The sequence below is a fragment of the Calidris pugnax genome, unplaced genomic scaffold (assembly GCF_001431845.1).
Source record: "Calidris pugnax isolate Ruff unplaced genomic scaffold, ASM143184v1 scaffold82, whole genome shotgun sequence".
Lineage (NCBI taxonomy): Eukaryota > Metazoa > Chordata > Aves > Charadriiformes > Scolopacidae > Calidris > Calidris pugnax.
Genome location: NW_015090833.1, coordinates 1,521,118 through 1,533,669, shown reverse-complemented (window position 1 = coordinate 1,533,669; position 12,552 = coordinate 1,521,118). Strand labels below are relative to the sequence as shown.

Below are 12,552 nucleotides of genomic sequence, written 5' to 3'. Positions count from 1 at the left end.
GGAGTTTGCCCAGGCTGGATTTATAACTCATGTTTTGCAACTTTTGGTCTATGGACCAAGCAGATCTCCCAACGCCTGTGGCAACGCTATGTCTTTTGTCCTCCTGCTGGGCCACCCAGCCATGGACAGTGGAATCTTTTGTCCTCCTGCTGGGCCACCCAGCCACGTACAATGGGATTTCAGGGTTGGGAGGGCAGTTGGGGTGCAGCAGTCCAGGGCAGTGAGTGTGGAAAAGCTGGGTAAGCTCTGAAAATTGCTGGCAGCTGGGCAGAGCCCTTCCTCCTGGCTAAAGCACTGAGTGACTGATGGAGTACTTCCTGGCTAAAGCACTGAGTGACTGATGGAGTTCTTCAGCTAGAAGAACTGAGGCTCAATTAAAAGTTAAACTTCCACTAGCTTTATTAAATGGTACTGGGATGACAGCAGTTTGTTGGACTTTGCTCTGTGGAGCTTCAGGGGGGTCTCTTGTAGCAATGATGTTTGTTGGCCATCTCATGCAGTCCCGGGTAAGGTGGAGGTGGCAGAGCTGTCAGCTTGCAGATCCAAAGCTGGTCTGTCATTCTGTTCATCCAGCGTGGTGGTAGAAGGTCCTCTGTGGTCTCAGCAGAGCCTTACACGAGTATGTCCCTTATTAGAGAGCCCCCACCATCCCTGGAGCCCGATTGCAGCCCTGGGGAGCTGCATTTGCTGGGGCCAGCTTGGCCTATGGTATTTTAAAAAATGTTTAAATTCTTCACCTACACAGAAAGGTATCTCGTTTTTTCACGAGAAGCTCTGGTTACCTCTTTCCTCAAACTCAGGCCAAGCCCCAGCTCTAAGCTGCCTCCCGTCGTGCCAGGGGTAGAACAAGCCCAGAACAAAAAGACAATCTCTGCTTCAAACCTCCCTGCACTAAGGCAAAAGGGACTGCTCCTGGGGACAGTCTGATGTGTTAAAAGCTGTCTGAGCCTGTTTGTCTTATCTCTGCTCTCTCTTTCCTTTCCTCTCAATGTCACCTTGGTGTTCAGTTTGCCTTCTGCAAAGGTATTCCCCCAAAGTCGTGTTTTCCTGGGATCCTGCCTAATTGTGTGGGTAGAGCGAGTTGAATTCAAAGCCTGTAGCGTGTTCCCTCGGCGCTGTGGTACCTGCTCCTGTGGGCAGTTAGGACTTGCTCACGCACCTTTCCATGCCATGATGATTTTAATTTTAAGACCATGGAGAATCTCTTAAAACCACAAGATCGTCAGAGAAGAAAAATATAATTTCTGGTGTGATAATGCCTTCTTCCACTGGTTTTAGTTTATGGTGGATATTCATTCTTTGTATTTTGGAGAATCAAGTCATGTTGAGGAGTTGCTGTGCTCTGTTCCAGCAGGAGAGGTAGCTGCATTGTAGTGGTGGATGAGACAATTCCTTCCCCTAGCTCTCTTACTGTGTTTACGTATCGGAGGTGCTTTGGGCTCGATTGGGATGCAGGACACTCCGCAAATGCAAAGATGTAATTATCCCATTTTTCTCTTCCTACTCCCTGCCTTTCTCCCTCTGCTCTTCGGGCTCATCTCCTCCGCCCTTTCCTGAGCGTTGTGCTGATGGCAGCGTTTATCTGCATTTGTCCTCTGTCCCTGACATCCAGTTATTGATTGGCATGATTAAAAAGAACTGATAATCACTTCACATTAATCCCATAAATGACTTAAGACACCAAAATATTTGCATAATGCATCTTAAAGGTGGCAGCTGAAAGAGGATAAGACCCAAAACTGCTTGGCACAGGAGAAATGGGCTTCCCACTCACCTGTGGGCTTGCTTAAGTAATTAGCCTTCTGCTTGCATAAGGAGGAATCTGAACTGGTTTAGCGGAGGAAGATGCAATGGGTGCTCAAAGGCTTTGAGATCCCAGCATCCTATCTCCTCCCCGAGACCGGAGGCGGGTGGGGGTTTGGGGGGGGGGAGCAGCAGGGAACGGCGGCTGCTGAAATGAGAGTCTGTTTTTGTCTGCTACATCTTGCGAAAATCTGGAGCCAGACGCCCGCTGAAAGTACCTCTGTCTAAAGACTTTCTGTCATAAACTTATCTGATTAGCAGAGAGCTAGACGAGAGATTAGCCCCTGCTCCTGCACCGGGGATGGGCACTGGGGAGCATCTGAGCAGATCCTCTCCTGTCGCCAGCCCCCCGAGCCTGGAGCTGGGGGTGCAGCAGGTGGGGAGGAGGTGAGGGGGGGATAAGAGAAGGGGGGATATTTAAAGGAAGATCATTGCTAGGTAATTCTGCAGATAATGCACCCTCCGTGTTGTCCTGCTGGTCCCAGGTGAGGACACTGCTCTGCACCAGTGAGTTGATGGTCATGTGCTGGGTGTCCCAGCAGCACGGACTGGGTGCACTGGCCATGTGGGTAGAGGTTGGGAGGGAGCTGTGGACGTGGGAGGGGAGGGCAATATTTCTAATATGTATAATTTTTTCTAAGTGTCTCCGGGTTTTCTGGCTGTCATCTTCCATTTAGAAAGAGGAGAGGAAGAAAAATAGTCACATTTAGCTTGGGGCAAGCACCTTGTGCTAGAAGGATGGGTGATTTAACATATACTGCAAACAAACAAAAGGGAGACATTCCAGCCTTTTCATTTAGTATCATGTATACGTTTTAGCTTGTTTTTCCTCTTCAGTGTTTGTATATCATTTATTCAGAAATGTTTTGCAAGAGGGTAGCGGTTTGCAAGCAAAAGCATTTGCCAGCTGAACTGCAGGATCTGCTAGGGAATGTCTTTCTCTGTTTGTCTTCTTCCTCTCCGTAGAAGGAAAAAGAAAAAAAAAAAAGGAAAAAAAAAAAAAGACCAAAGTAGCCTACTTAGCAGCAATCTGATGCAAGGATAACAGGGAAAATAATGCTGAACTGCTGTAATGCATTCTCTTGTACCAGAAGGAAGGGAGCATTGTTTCAGGATCTGTTAGAGTGAAGAGTTGAAAATTAGTTTTGTAAATAAGTGTGTACCCTCAGCTGTGAGTAATGCTGATGTCCGGGTTCATGGTGAGTTTCTCTCTAAAAAGAAAAACTATTATTCAAGTAAATAAAGTAGTCTCGTGTTCCAACAGTGAAGGAATGGAAAAACTTACTTTTTTTTAAGAATAGAAGGGTGGCAACTGATAGAAAACTATCAGTTATTTCAGTTCAAGTTTCCTATTAATGCTGGAATAGATCTGCCAATTCCTACACTTTCAGTTTTTCCATCTGAGATGTAAGTTCTGGCCCACGCAAGTTATATCTGGCAAAACTGAAATCAGGAGCTCTGGCAGCAGCAGAGCCCTTTATGGGAAATGAGAGCGCTGTTTGGGAAGTGCTTCGCGCTTGAGTCTCCCGTCCCCGACAGGAGAGGAGGTTACCGAGGAACCCGAGGGGTAGGAGGGGGGAGAACCTTTCTTGAAATACAGCTGTGTCAGGGGCAAACAAAAGAATCTCGCGTGCGCACACACACACACACACACATGCTCATACACACACAAAAATCAATTATGTGGTGGCAAATAGGATTTCCTTAACTTGGTGCTTTTCTGCTCTGTTGCAGCCGTGATAACGACCTTTCCACTATCATCTCCAACCTGCATCAGAGCCGTCAGCTCGTTATGCCAGAGACCCAGAGCCGCTGTGAATTCAAGAGAAACAGCATCGACGTGGGCTTGGGAGCAGCAGGTAAGGGGCTGGAGCAGGTCCTGCTGCTCTGGGCTTGTTGCCTTCCCTCCTCTTTCTCTTTCACTCCCTCATTTGTTCATTTTTTTTTTAGCAGCTGCTTCTTCTGTGGCTGTTTGTGTTACAGTTTGGAGTAAGCTATACGAAGGCTTTTAATATTCTAGCTGAAGATTAACATGGAAAGGATTTCATGGTGATGTTAAAGTCCTTTTGAGATCCCAGCCCTGTGTTATTCTCAAATCTAGTGGTCTGTGTTAAACTACTGGCAAAGGAGCTTGCGCCAGCAAAGAAGTGAAATGTCCCCGGGGTTAGTGTCAAGTGAAGCAGAAAGGCCTTGCAGAGAGCATGGTTTGATTTGTAATTTCATTAATCAGAGGTTCCCCGTGCTGCCTGTGTGCCTGCCAACTCCTTTATGAGCGTGTTTGGTTGGTTTTGTAGTGGTACCTGTTTTTTGAGGGAAGTTTACCTGATTTGGACTTGGCATGGTAGAACCAGAAGTGCTCCTCCTGGGTCCTGCCCTGTGCCTCCTGGGTGTCAGTGAGGGAGCCATGAGCAAGGATGCTGTGGTGGTAGATATGTATTTCCTGAAAACCTGTATGTTTTGTGGATTTGTTCATATTTTCTCCTAAGTCATTCTGAAGGGAACACCACATCTAACATGCTTTGGGAATGCCTTTGGAGAATATTCGGTAACACGACAGGTACCTGGTTTGCCTTTTGCAGGAGGCTTGATCCCTTCCCAGAAGGGTTCCTCCTGCCTGCAGTGAGTCTCTACTGGTGGGACTGCTTCTGCAGTGAAGTGTTTGGTCCCATATGTGTGTTGTGCTGAACTGGGGGATTTGTGACATGTCTGTAAAGCAGCCACGGGCAGCCCCCACTCTTTGCTTTCACAGCTGAATCTCCATCTTCTCTTCATTAACTGATCTCCACAGCCCTTTTCCTACACAGCTCTAAGAGCCAAACTGGCCAGAGAAATACACGTTTTTCTGCATGACCTTGCTTGAGTCTATATGTCTCAGTTGACCCTGTATGTTAAAATGTTTTTTAATATTGTTTGCTTTACAGAGAAACTGCTGGCCTTGATGCAGCGCTGATCTCCACAGCCCTTTTCCTACACAGCTCTAAGAGCCAAACTGGCCAGAGAAATACACGTTTTTCTGCATGACCTTGCTTGAGTCTATATGTCTCATTTGACCCTGTATGTTAAAATGTTTTTTAATATTGTTTGCTTTACAGAGAAACTGCTGGCCTTGATCAGCGTTGCTGAAATTCTTTGAGGTTTGCATCCCAGAAATGCAAAGGGTCCTTTTCATTCCCATTGGTGTTAAGCAGTAGAAAAGATCAGCTGAAGAAATCCTCATTCTTACTTGTTAGAATTCACATTTGAGGTTCTCTGGTTAGTTTCTGAACTGTAAGAAACAGTAAGAAATAGAGAACATAGGCACATAGAGCAGTGAGGGCAGCGGGGCTTGGCTCTGACCTCAGTGAGTGTCTGAGCAGTGCAAAACACAAGAGGCCACAAGAGCTTTTCGGGCCGTGATAGATTTGGTGTGTGTAACAAGAGGTGACCAGCCAAAGAGTGGGTGGGGGGGATGGTGGGGACACTAGGTATCTAAAGGGAGAGGGAGCATTGCCACATCTCCGCATGGACAGTTTAACTCTTAATTTTTTTCCCTGCTGTCTGGAGCCGGCTCACTCTAAATGCTGGTTTGATTAAAAGAAGACTCATTTGCCAAAGTCTACGCAGAACCTGCCAGCTCTGCCTTTAGAGCATGTGCTGAGCTGGTACCTGTGTCACCACCTCCCAGACATGGAAGTCAAGGAAACAGAAAAAAAACGGGCTGGGATTTGTAGCTGATGCTGATTATTTGGTTTATGTCCCAATTCTGTTTGTTTATACTGGCAGGGGTGGAAGGGGAGAATGGTATAACTCATCGCTACATACATAATTCTAAGAGAGTTAGTCTAAAAGACTGAATTTTGTTTAAATGACTTAGTTACAGCAATAAGGGGAGAAGAATCATGCTCCCAATTATCTGCTGTTTGCATTGTGAACCTTTGAAAACAAGACCATATATTTGGGTTATGAGAATCTCACCCTCAAAAAAGGCATTTGGAGATGGACAGTGCTGAATAAATGATGTTAACGCTGATATGTTTCAAAACTCCCTCATCCCTCATGACTCTAAGCTGCAGTGCTCTCAAAGGAAGTTGGAATCTGCTGCTGTGATGTTTTCTCTTTGCTGGTTTAGCATTTATGGTTTGAAGTTGGGCACACGGTCCCAGCCAGGAGCATCTGAGGGCTCCTGAGGCTGCTCTGTGGCTCAAACTCCAAATTCCACGTGCGCAGGGTGAGGAGCGAGTGCGTGCTGGGGATTCAGAAGTGTACGTGGCTTCTTGGCTGTGGCTGAGGCTAAACAGAGGCTGGAGAACAAGGATAGGACGAATGGAAGAGATTTGCTTATTGCAGGGCCCCTGGGGTTAAGAATAGGGTTGAATTTGGCAGGGTTGGTCGGTTTATGATTAATGCTGTGAGGGAGTTCCTTGATTTGTCATTAAACCAGGATTAGAGGCAGTGCTATAGGTTTGAACAGCACGGACTGGAAAATTAGAAGCATTACTGGATCTTTAATGGTCTTTGAAATGCAGAAAGGGGCTGAAACTAATGGAAAAGAATGAGGTATAGTTATTTCTGGGGCTTTTCTGAGTTCTGGGAGATGGGTGAGACTGGAGTCAGGGTTCAAGGTAGAGCTGGGCTGATGTTCAGGTCAAAAGGGGCTGAAGAGACCGATGCGTTGCTGGAACATACAAAGCTTTTGGTTGGAAGACCAACACTGATATTAATATCCTTGGAAGGCCTGTGGTTAATTTTTAAGTGAAAACAGGTCACTTCAATGGTGATGGTTATATTTGGGAATGGAGAGACCGAAGAGCTTAGTTTGGCACAACAGAAGCTGAAAGACAGAAAATAACTGGGTCCTGAGAGACTTGGGTAGGGTTTGGCCCTGACTAGAAGAGGATGAATAGAACAACCCATGGTGGTGGGTGCTGCCCGTTTGGAACAGTGAGCCTAGAGGGGGTGCAGTCCTAGGGCTGGGATAGCTGGGACAAAAGAAGTCACTGTATTTTGGATCTTGTCAGGCCCAAAGAGCTAGGAAGAATCTGGAGTCATCAAAACCAACTGTGGTTGTGGCTGTGCTGTCTGCTGCATCGCTTAGGTGTGATTAAGACCAGTGACTGTGACATGTTGGCAAGTTTAGCATCTACAGAAATGGGGGCTAGCAAACCTGAGAGCTACAGAGCTTCGAAAATACACTTATAAAAATGGAAAGACTCTTATTGTTGGGCTACAGTGCTAAAGGGGAAAGGGAGGTGATTATGTTGCCAGCAGGTAAAGTTCCATCAGAAATGTTGGACAAGATGCATCATGCCTTCCACCAGTTTTTTGAGTACATTGTAGGGGGCCATGAGTCAAACAAGGCACAAACGGGCAAATTTACCCAAGACCATAAAGCAAATGATGAGAGAACAACAGAGCTGGCTTTCCTGTCTTGTCCTCCCTAACTTCTCTGCCAGGCCTGCGTGGTGGTGTTCGGCTGTGACAGTGTGGGCTGGATGTGGATTTATAGCCTACTTCCAGGGATTCAGCCTATGAGAGGTTTGGGGGTGAGCAGTGTCCCCCCCTGCTCATGTGTGTGCTGAAGCAAGACGCCTAGATAAGAACAGCTGACAGCTTAACTCATGCTTGAAGTGTCCCTTGATACTGGACCTTTAAAGGAAATAAAGAATACCAACAGCAAAAATCTACAAAAAAGGCAAAAATCTGCTCCAGCCAGTGCTTCTCAGTCATCTGGAGACCCAGGGCTGGCAGGGGGAACGGAGGCTTTTGCAGCGACAGCAGAAGGAGGTGGCCGAGAGGCGTGGACTGATAAAATCTAATTGCCCTATCGATTGGCTCCGGAGCCACCGTCGGCTGCGGTAATGATTGAGATATTCTGATGTGTTTGATGCACGTTAGCTTTATCTCACCGCTCTGGGCCCACTGGGGACCTTAAGGTATTACAGAGATCTCTTAATCACGGAGCAAACTTGCGTGTGTTGGGCCAGCTCTGCAGCACCACAGATTTATTACAGTCACCACTGATGCACTTGGATTTCCTTAGGTTCCCGGGGGGGGTCCTGGTTTTGGGGAAGAGCTGCCCTGTTCGTAACTCTGAATTCTTAACTGGCTGAGGAAATCCATCTCACTGGTTTAGGATTTTACCATCTGCACCCTCTCATGCTGTTCTTCCTTCCTCCTCATCTGGGTTGACTGGTGACACTATCGTGTCCTCAGGCTTTTAAGAAGAGTGGACTTGCTGCTTCTGTTTTCTCTGCCTCTCTTTGTGACTGGGAGTGGAGGTGCTTGACCTTGCAAAATAGAGAGCACTGGCCCATTGGGCACATTGTCGGCTCATGGTCATCCTGTTGTCCACCAGGACTCCTAGATCTTTCTCCTCAAAATGCTGGAGAATGTGTTGCTTGGTGCTAATTAAATTGCAGTCACGATGGGGATATAATACGCCAAATGGAGGAAGAAAGGAGAAGTAGGTATGAGGGGGTCTGTAGTTCCTCGGGAGCGTGCGGAGGCAGCCTGCGCCGGGGAGATTTAGTAAGAGGCTTAACAACATCTGCAAAGGTAGAGCAAGGCTGCTCGGCTGCCTCGGGGGGAGCCTGCGTGTGGGAGGGGAGGGCAGGCGATGAGCCTAATGAGAATATAAAAGTCGTTTCCAAATGGATCAGATAAAGGCCAGGCAGCAGACAGGGTACAGCACTGGCACTACAGAGGGGCTTACCTTGAGAGTGGATGATGGCACAAGGCGCTTTTAATCTTAATTGAGAGAGAGAGACACACACACACACACACACAAGGATGAGCAGAGCCAGGGCTGCCTGACAAAGGCGCGGTAGCAAAGCTGACGGTTTGCACATCAAACAGGGATTTAGAGCCCCTTTAAGCAGCTAGTGGTGTGGCTGTAAACAAGTCCAATCCCCTCTATCCAGTTTGGCTAATGCGGGCTGCCGGGGCGAGCCCGCGGTGGGGAGGACTCAGGAGGCTTCATGGGGCTCCATGGCTCAGAGAGAAAGTACAGCTCCTTCTCCCTTGTCTGTGTGCTTTGCCGCTGCTTTAGGTTTCAAAAAAGCATTTTGCTATAGAGTCCTGGTCCCAAAGCCCTAAATAATTTCTGTCCTGCAAAAAAATCCTCTTAATTTCTCCTCTTTCTCTCCTCAAATACCCTCTGTTCTGCAGCGCCAGATTTCATGGCTTCCCAGTTGCAGTAGGACTGTTTGCGTGGATAGAAGTGGAGGGATCAGGCTCCCTGGTGCTAGAGGAAGGTGGGTAGATCTTCCCTCTCCTCCCTCTGCGCCTCGTGATTAGAGGGAGTTGCCTTGATGTCTGAATATTGTCTGAGAGAGGGCACTTAAAGGAAACATGGCAGGGCATCAGGTCTCGCCCCAAACAGCAAGCGATTTGCTGTGGTTCTGTGCATAATATTGGGGACTGTGTATGGATTAAAGATCCCTTCCCCAGTGATGAGAGGTTTCTTTGGCTGGGGGGTGGGAAGCAGCAGAAAGGCAGCTTTCCAACATTGCAGAGCTCCCCGAGAGCTTGGGCTTTTCCTAGGGGTTGTTGGTCAATGTGATGGAGATGACAAACCCGGAGAGCCTTGTCCTCAGCGACCAGTGTAGTCGCATGTTAACCTGCAGTGGTTCCTGTGGAGGTCCCACATGGTAGGGAGAACGTGACATCTGTGTCCCTTGAGGAGTCCCACTTCATGGCCTGGAAAACCACACTCACCTTCATCTACACGTCAGAAACATCCTGAAAAGAAGAGATCTCTTTTCTCTCTGTGAGTTTATTTCTTCTCTATTAACTCTCCTGCCTCATCTTTCCACTTGATGCTACGTTGACCAAGCAAGGGAGAAGGAGAGATTTCAGGAGGGAACTGTAAACAAATTCACATTTAACAGTTGGTCTTGGAATTTTTATTGACCAGGTGGTGCTGTGGATCTGTAGCTGATCAAACTAGTTGTCTCATGTTCTTTGGGCCTTTCCCTGAACTCTGTGTGCCTGCCATGGAGGGCTTCCCAGTGACTTCGTTTGGCTTTGCTCTGAGACCTAGAGCTTTCTTCTGCTAAGGAGGAGTTAATATTGGGGGTGAAAAAGAATTGGGATCAGGGATGTTACAGCTAATGGTTAGAGACAGAATCACAGCGAACGGCTGTTTTCTGGGCGTGTGATAATGAGCTGGGATGCAGACATGTTTTCATTTAACAAAGCCAAACAACAACAAAAAAAGCAGAAGCCTGTATTGAACCGCTGCCTTAAATTGAGCAGAAAATCAGCACCAAACGGGCATCTAGGAGTTGTAGACCCAGCCACCTTTGTGTACGTGTTTTACCACGAAGGACAGTTGTTCACCGAGGCAGCGTGAAGGTCTGGGCTCTGTCAGTGCCCTTCATCCTCTTGGCTTGGGTCTGGAGGACTGTCCTTTCTTCGTGCTCTATTTAAGTTCATTTTTATTTCTTCTGGAAAGCCTTGTGGGCTTATTCTTGGCTTTGTCACTGCAGGAGGAGAAGGAGCCCAGGCAGTTTAGTGCCCTCTCCTTGGAGTTCAATAAACCTTGCTCTTGGCAGAGATCTGAATCCTGCTCCTGGCAGGAGGGTTCTTGCAGGATGGCTTCAAACACCTCTGGGAAGGTCAGTGATGTGCCTCAAGGTGTATCTCCCTTGCTTGCAGGAAGGGACTGCCACAGGGCTCACCATGGCAGCTTAAACAGCTTGGTCTCCTCTGTGCCTGGCAGGAACAGGGCAGACTGGCCATAGCCTGATGGGCAATGAGTCCATCACCCTCTGGCCACCAAACTCCTGGCCGCTACGTATTGCAGCTTTGAAGCGGAAATAAACACTGACTCTTTCTTCCTTTCCTTGCAGCTCTAGGAAGAGCAAGATTATCCTGCTTCCAAAAATAACCTTTCCCCACCCCCTGCTTCCACCTCCCTTCCCAGGTGCCTTTCAGGCAGATAGTAAAGAGCTGAAAACAAACCATGGCTGCGGTGACGTCTCGCTGGTGTTATATATAGAAATCCAGTGCAGTTCGTAACGTGGCACCCGCCTTGTCCATTCCTGTTTGCAGGGACATTGAGTGGCTGCTCCTGACCCTGCCACGACTCAAGTCGATATTTCAGAGCCAGGGTTTTGACACTGTTCCTGCTCCAGTGCCTGTGTGTATCTCTCTGTCACCAGGTTGGGATGCTGCGGGCTTAGTCCTGCAAAGCTTTCTGCTCTTGCTGCACAACAGAGGTGACAGTGTCCCCCCAGAGCTCCCCACAGCTGTGTCTGGAGAGCTGGCGTTGTGATTAGATGTCCAGGTAGCAGGCACTGAGCTGCTGCTCTGCTCCCTGCTTCTTTCTAGCGATGAGCAGGGTGCTCTGTGGCTCCCGGCTTCGTGAGGGCTCTGCTGGAAGCGAGGGAGAAGTCCTGCCAAAGAGAAAGGGCTGCAGAGCTGTGCGTGTTGGAGATGACCCATGAGGATGTTGACCCAGCCTTTTGGATTGATAGACTTGAGAGAAGACCACCAGGAAAACAGAGCTGACCACAGTTGAGAGCCCCGGGGCTGGCAAACCTGCCAGGGCAGTGTGTGACCACGATGGGCTTCCCTTGAAGCCCTGCTCACTCAGTCCCTGCCTTAGGGCACTGCTCCAACACATGGACCCTTTGCCAAAACTGGTCTGCCCTGAGCTGGGCTCGGGTAAATGGGAAAGAAGATGATAACTGTTACTGCAATTTCTGAAAGGTCATGTGTTATGGGTTTTGTTCCTCCTGCAGTCTGCGTTACACAGGTAGCACAGGTTTCCCCACAGGGGCACAGTAAAGCCCCTCAACTCCTTTCTCTCTGCTGTGCACATCTGATGACTTTCAATGGTTATTACCCTCTTCAGTGCAAGTCAAGGAGGTGGGTGGGGATTCTCAAGGGTTAAGTCACACGTATATCACTGTAGGGAACAGACTCATGAATTAAACTGGAATCTGTCCTAACGATGCCCTCTCCCCAGATGCAAGCTTGTGGCTTCAGACCTGGTCAAGGAGCCAGCAGTGCTGAATGCTTTACATCAGAGATGAACAGACTTGGGAGGAGCTGTCTTAGGATGGAGGGCTGGGGGCTGGAAAGATTTTATTAACGATTTGCTGTGAGCAAGAAGAGGGTCAATTGCCTATTTCATTAATTTTTCAGCTCTGCACAGTCTTTTTGTTCCCAGTTCCTTTTCTTCTCTTTGCTCTTCTCCCCTTTCCTGCTTTCTTCCCTCTTCCATGCATTTCTTTGGTTCTCTGACCCTTTTTCCCCCCTTCCTTTTCCATTCTTAATCTCCATCTCACACAAGCATGCTTCTTCCTTTCCATTTCTCTTCCTCTCTTCAGTTCCCCTCGTCCTCCTCCCTGTTCTCCTTTCCCCACCCTCCCTCCATCTCCATGCTCCTCGGGAAGAAGACAATTTGAAGGCTTTCCGCTCCTCTCTCAGCTGAGAGGCTCCTTCCCTCAAGCCAATCAATGGCAGCCTTTCAGCCCCTGTGGGGCTTGGCAAACATTAGATCAATAAGTTATTAGCACCATTCTGTCAGCTGTAATGTGGAGATTGATCGGGGCCGGGGCTCCTGCATGCTGCCTGGCACTTCCCCAGCCTGATAAAGATGACAGATTAAGGGAATAAGAAAAAGGAATTAAGGAGTCTGGCTGTCAAAGCTGTCATGGGCTGGAGGAGCGCTGGTTTTTTCAGGGGCTGAATGAGTGCAATCGGACATTTAAATGGTGCTAAGGGTACAGCACCACCAGCAGCTCTGTTGGAAATCACTAT

At 48.2% G+C, this 12,552-nt stretch overlaps 1 protein-coding gene across 1 annotated transcript in view; it reads left to right on the top strand.

Moving 5' to 3' along the window:
• The window catches only part of SAMD11 (sterile alpha motif domain containing 11), a 122,437-nt gene that overhangs the window by 64,380 nt on the left and 45,505 nt on the right, over positions 1-12,552 (top strand). Inside the window, exon 4 of the mRNA XM_014941342.1 lies at positions 3,538-3,662. Coding sequence (XP_014796828.1) covers positions 3,538-3,662 — 125 coding nt within the window. The remainder of the gene's footprint in view (positions 1-3,537; positions 3,663-12,552) is intronic.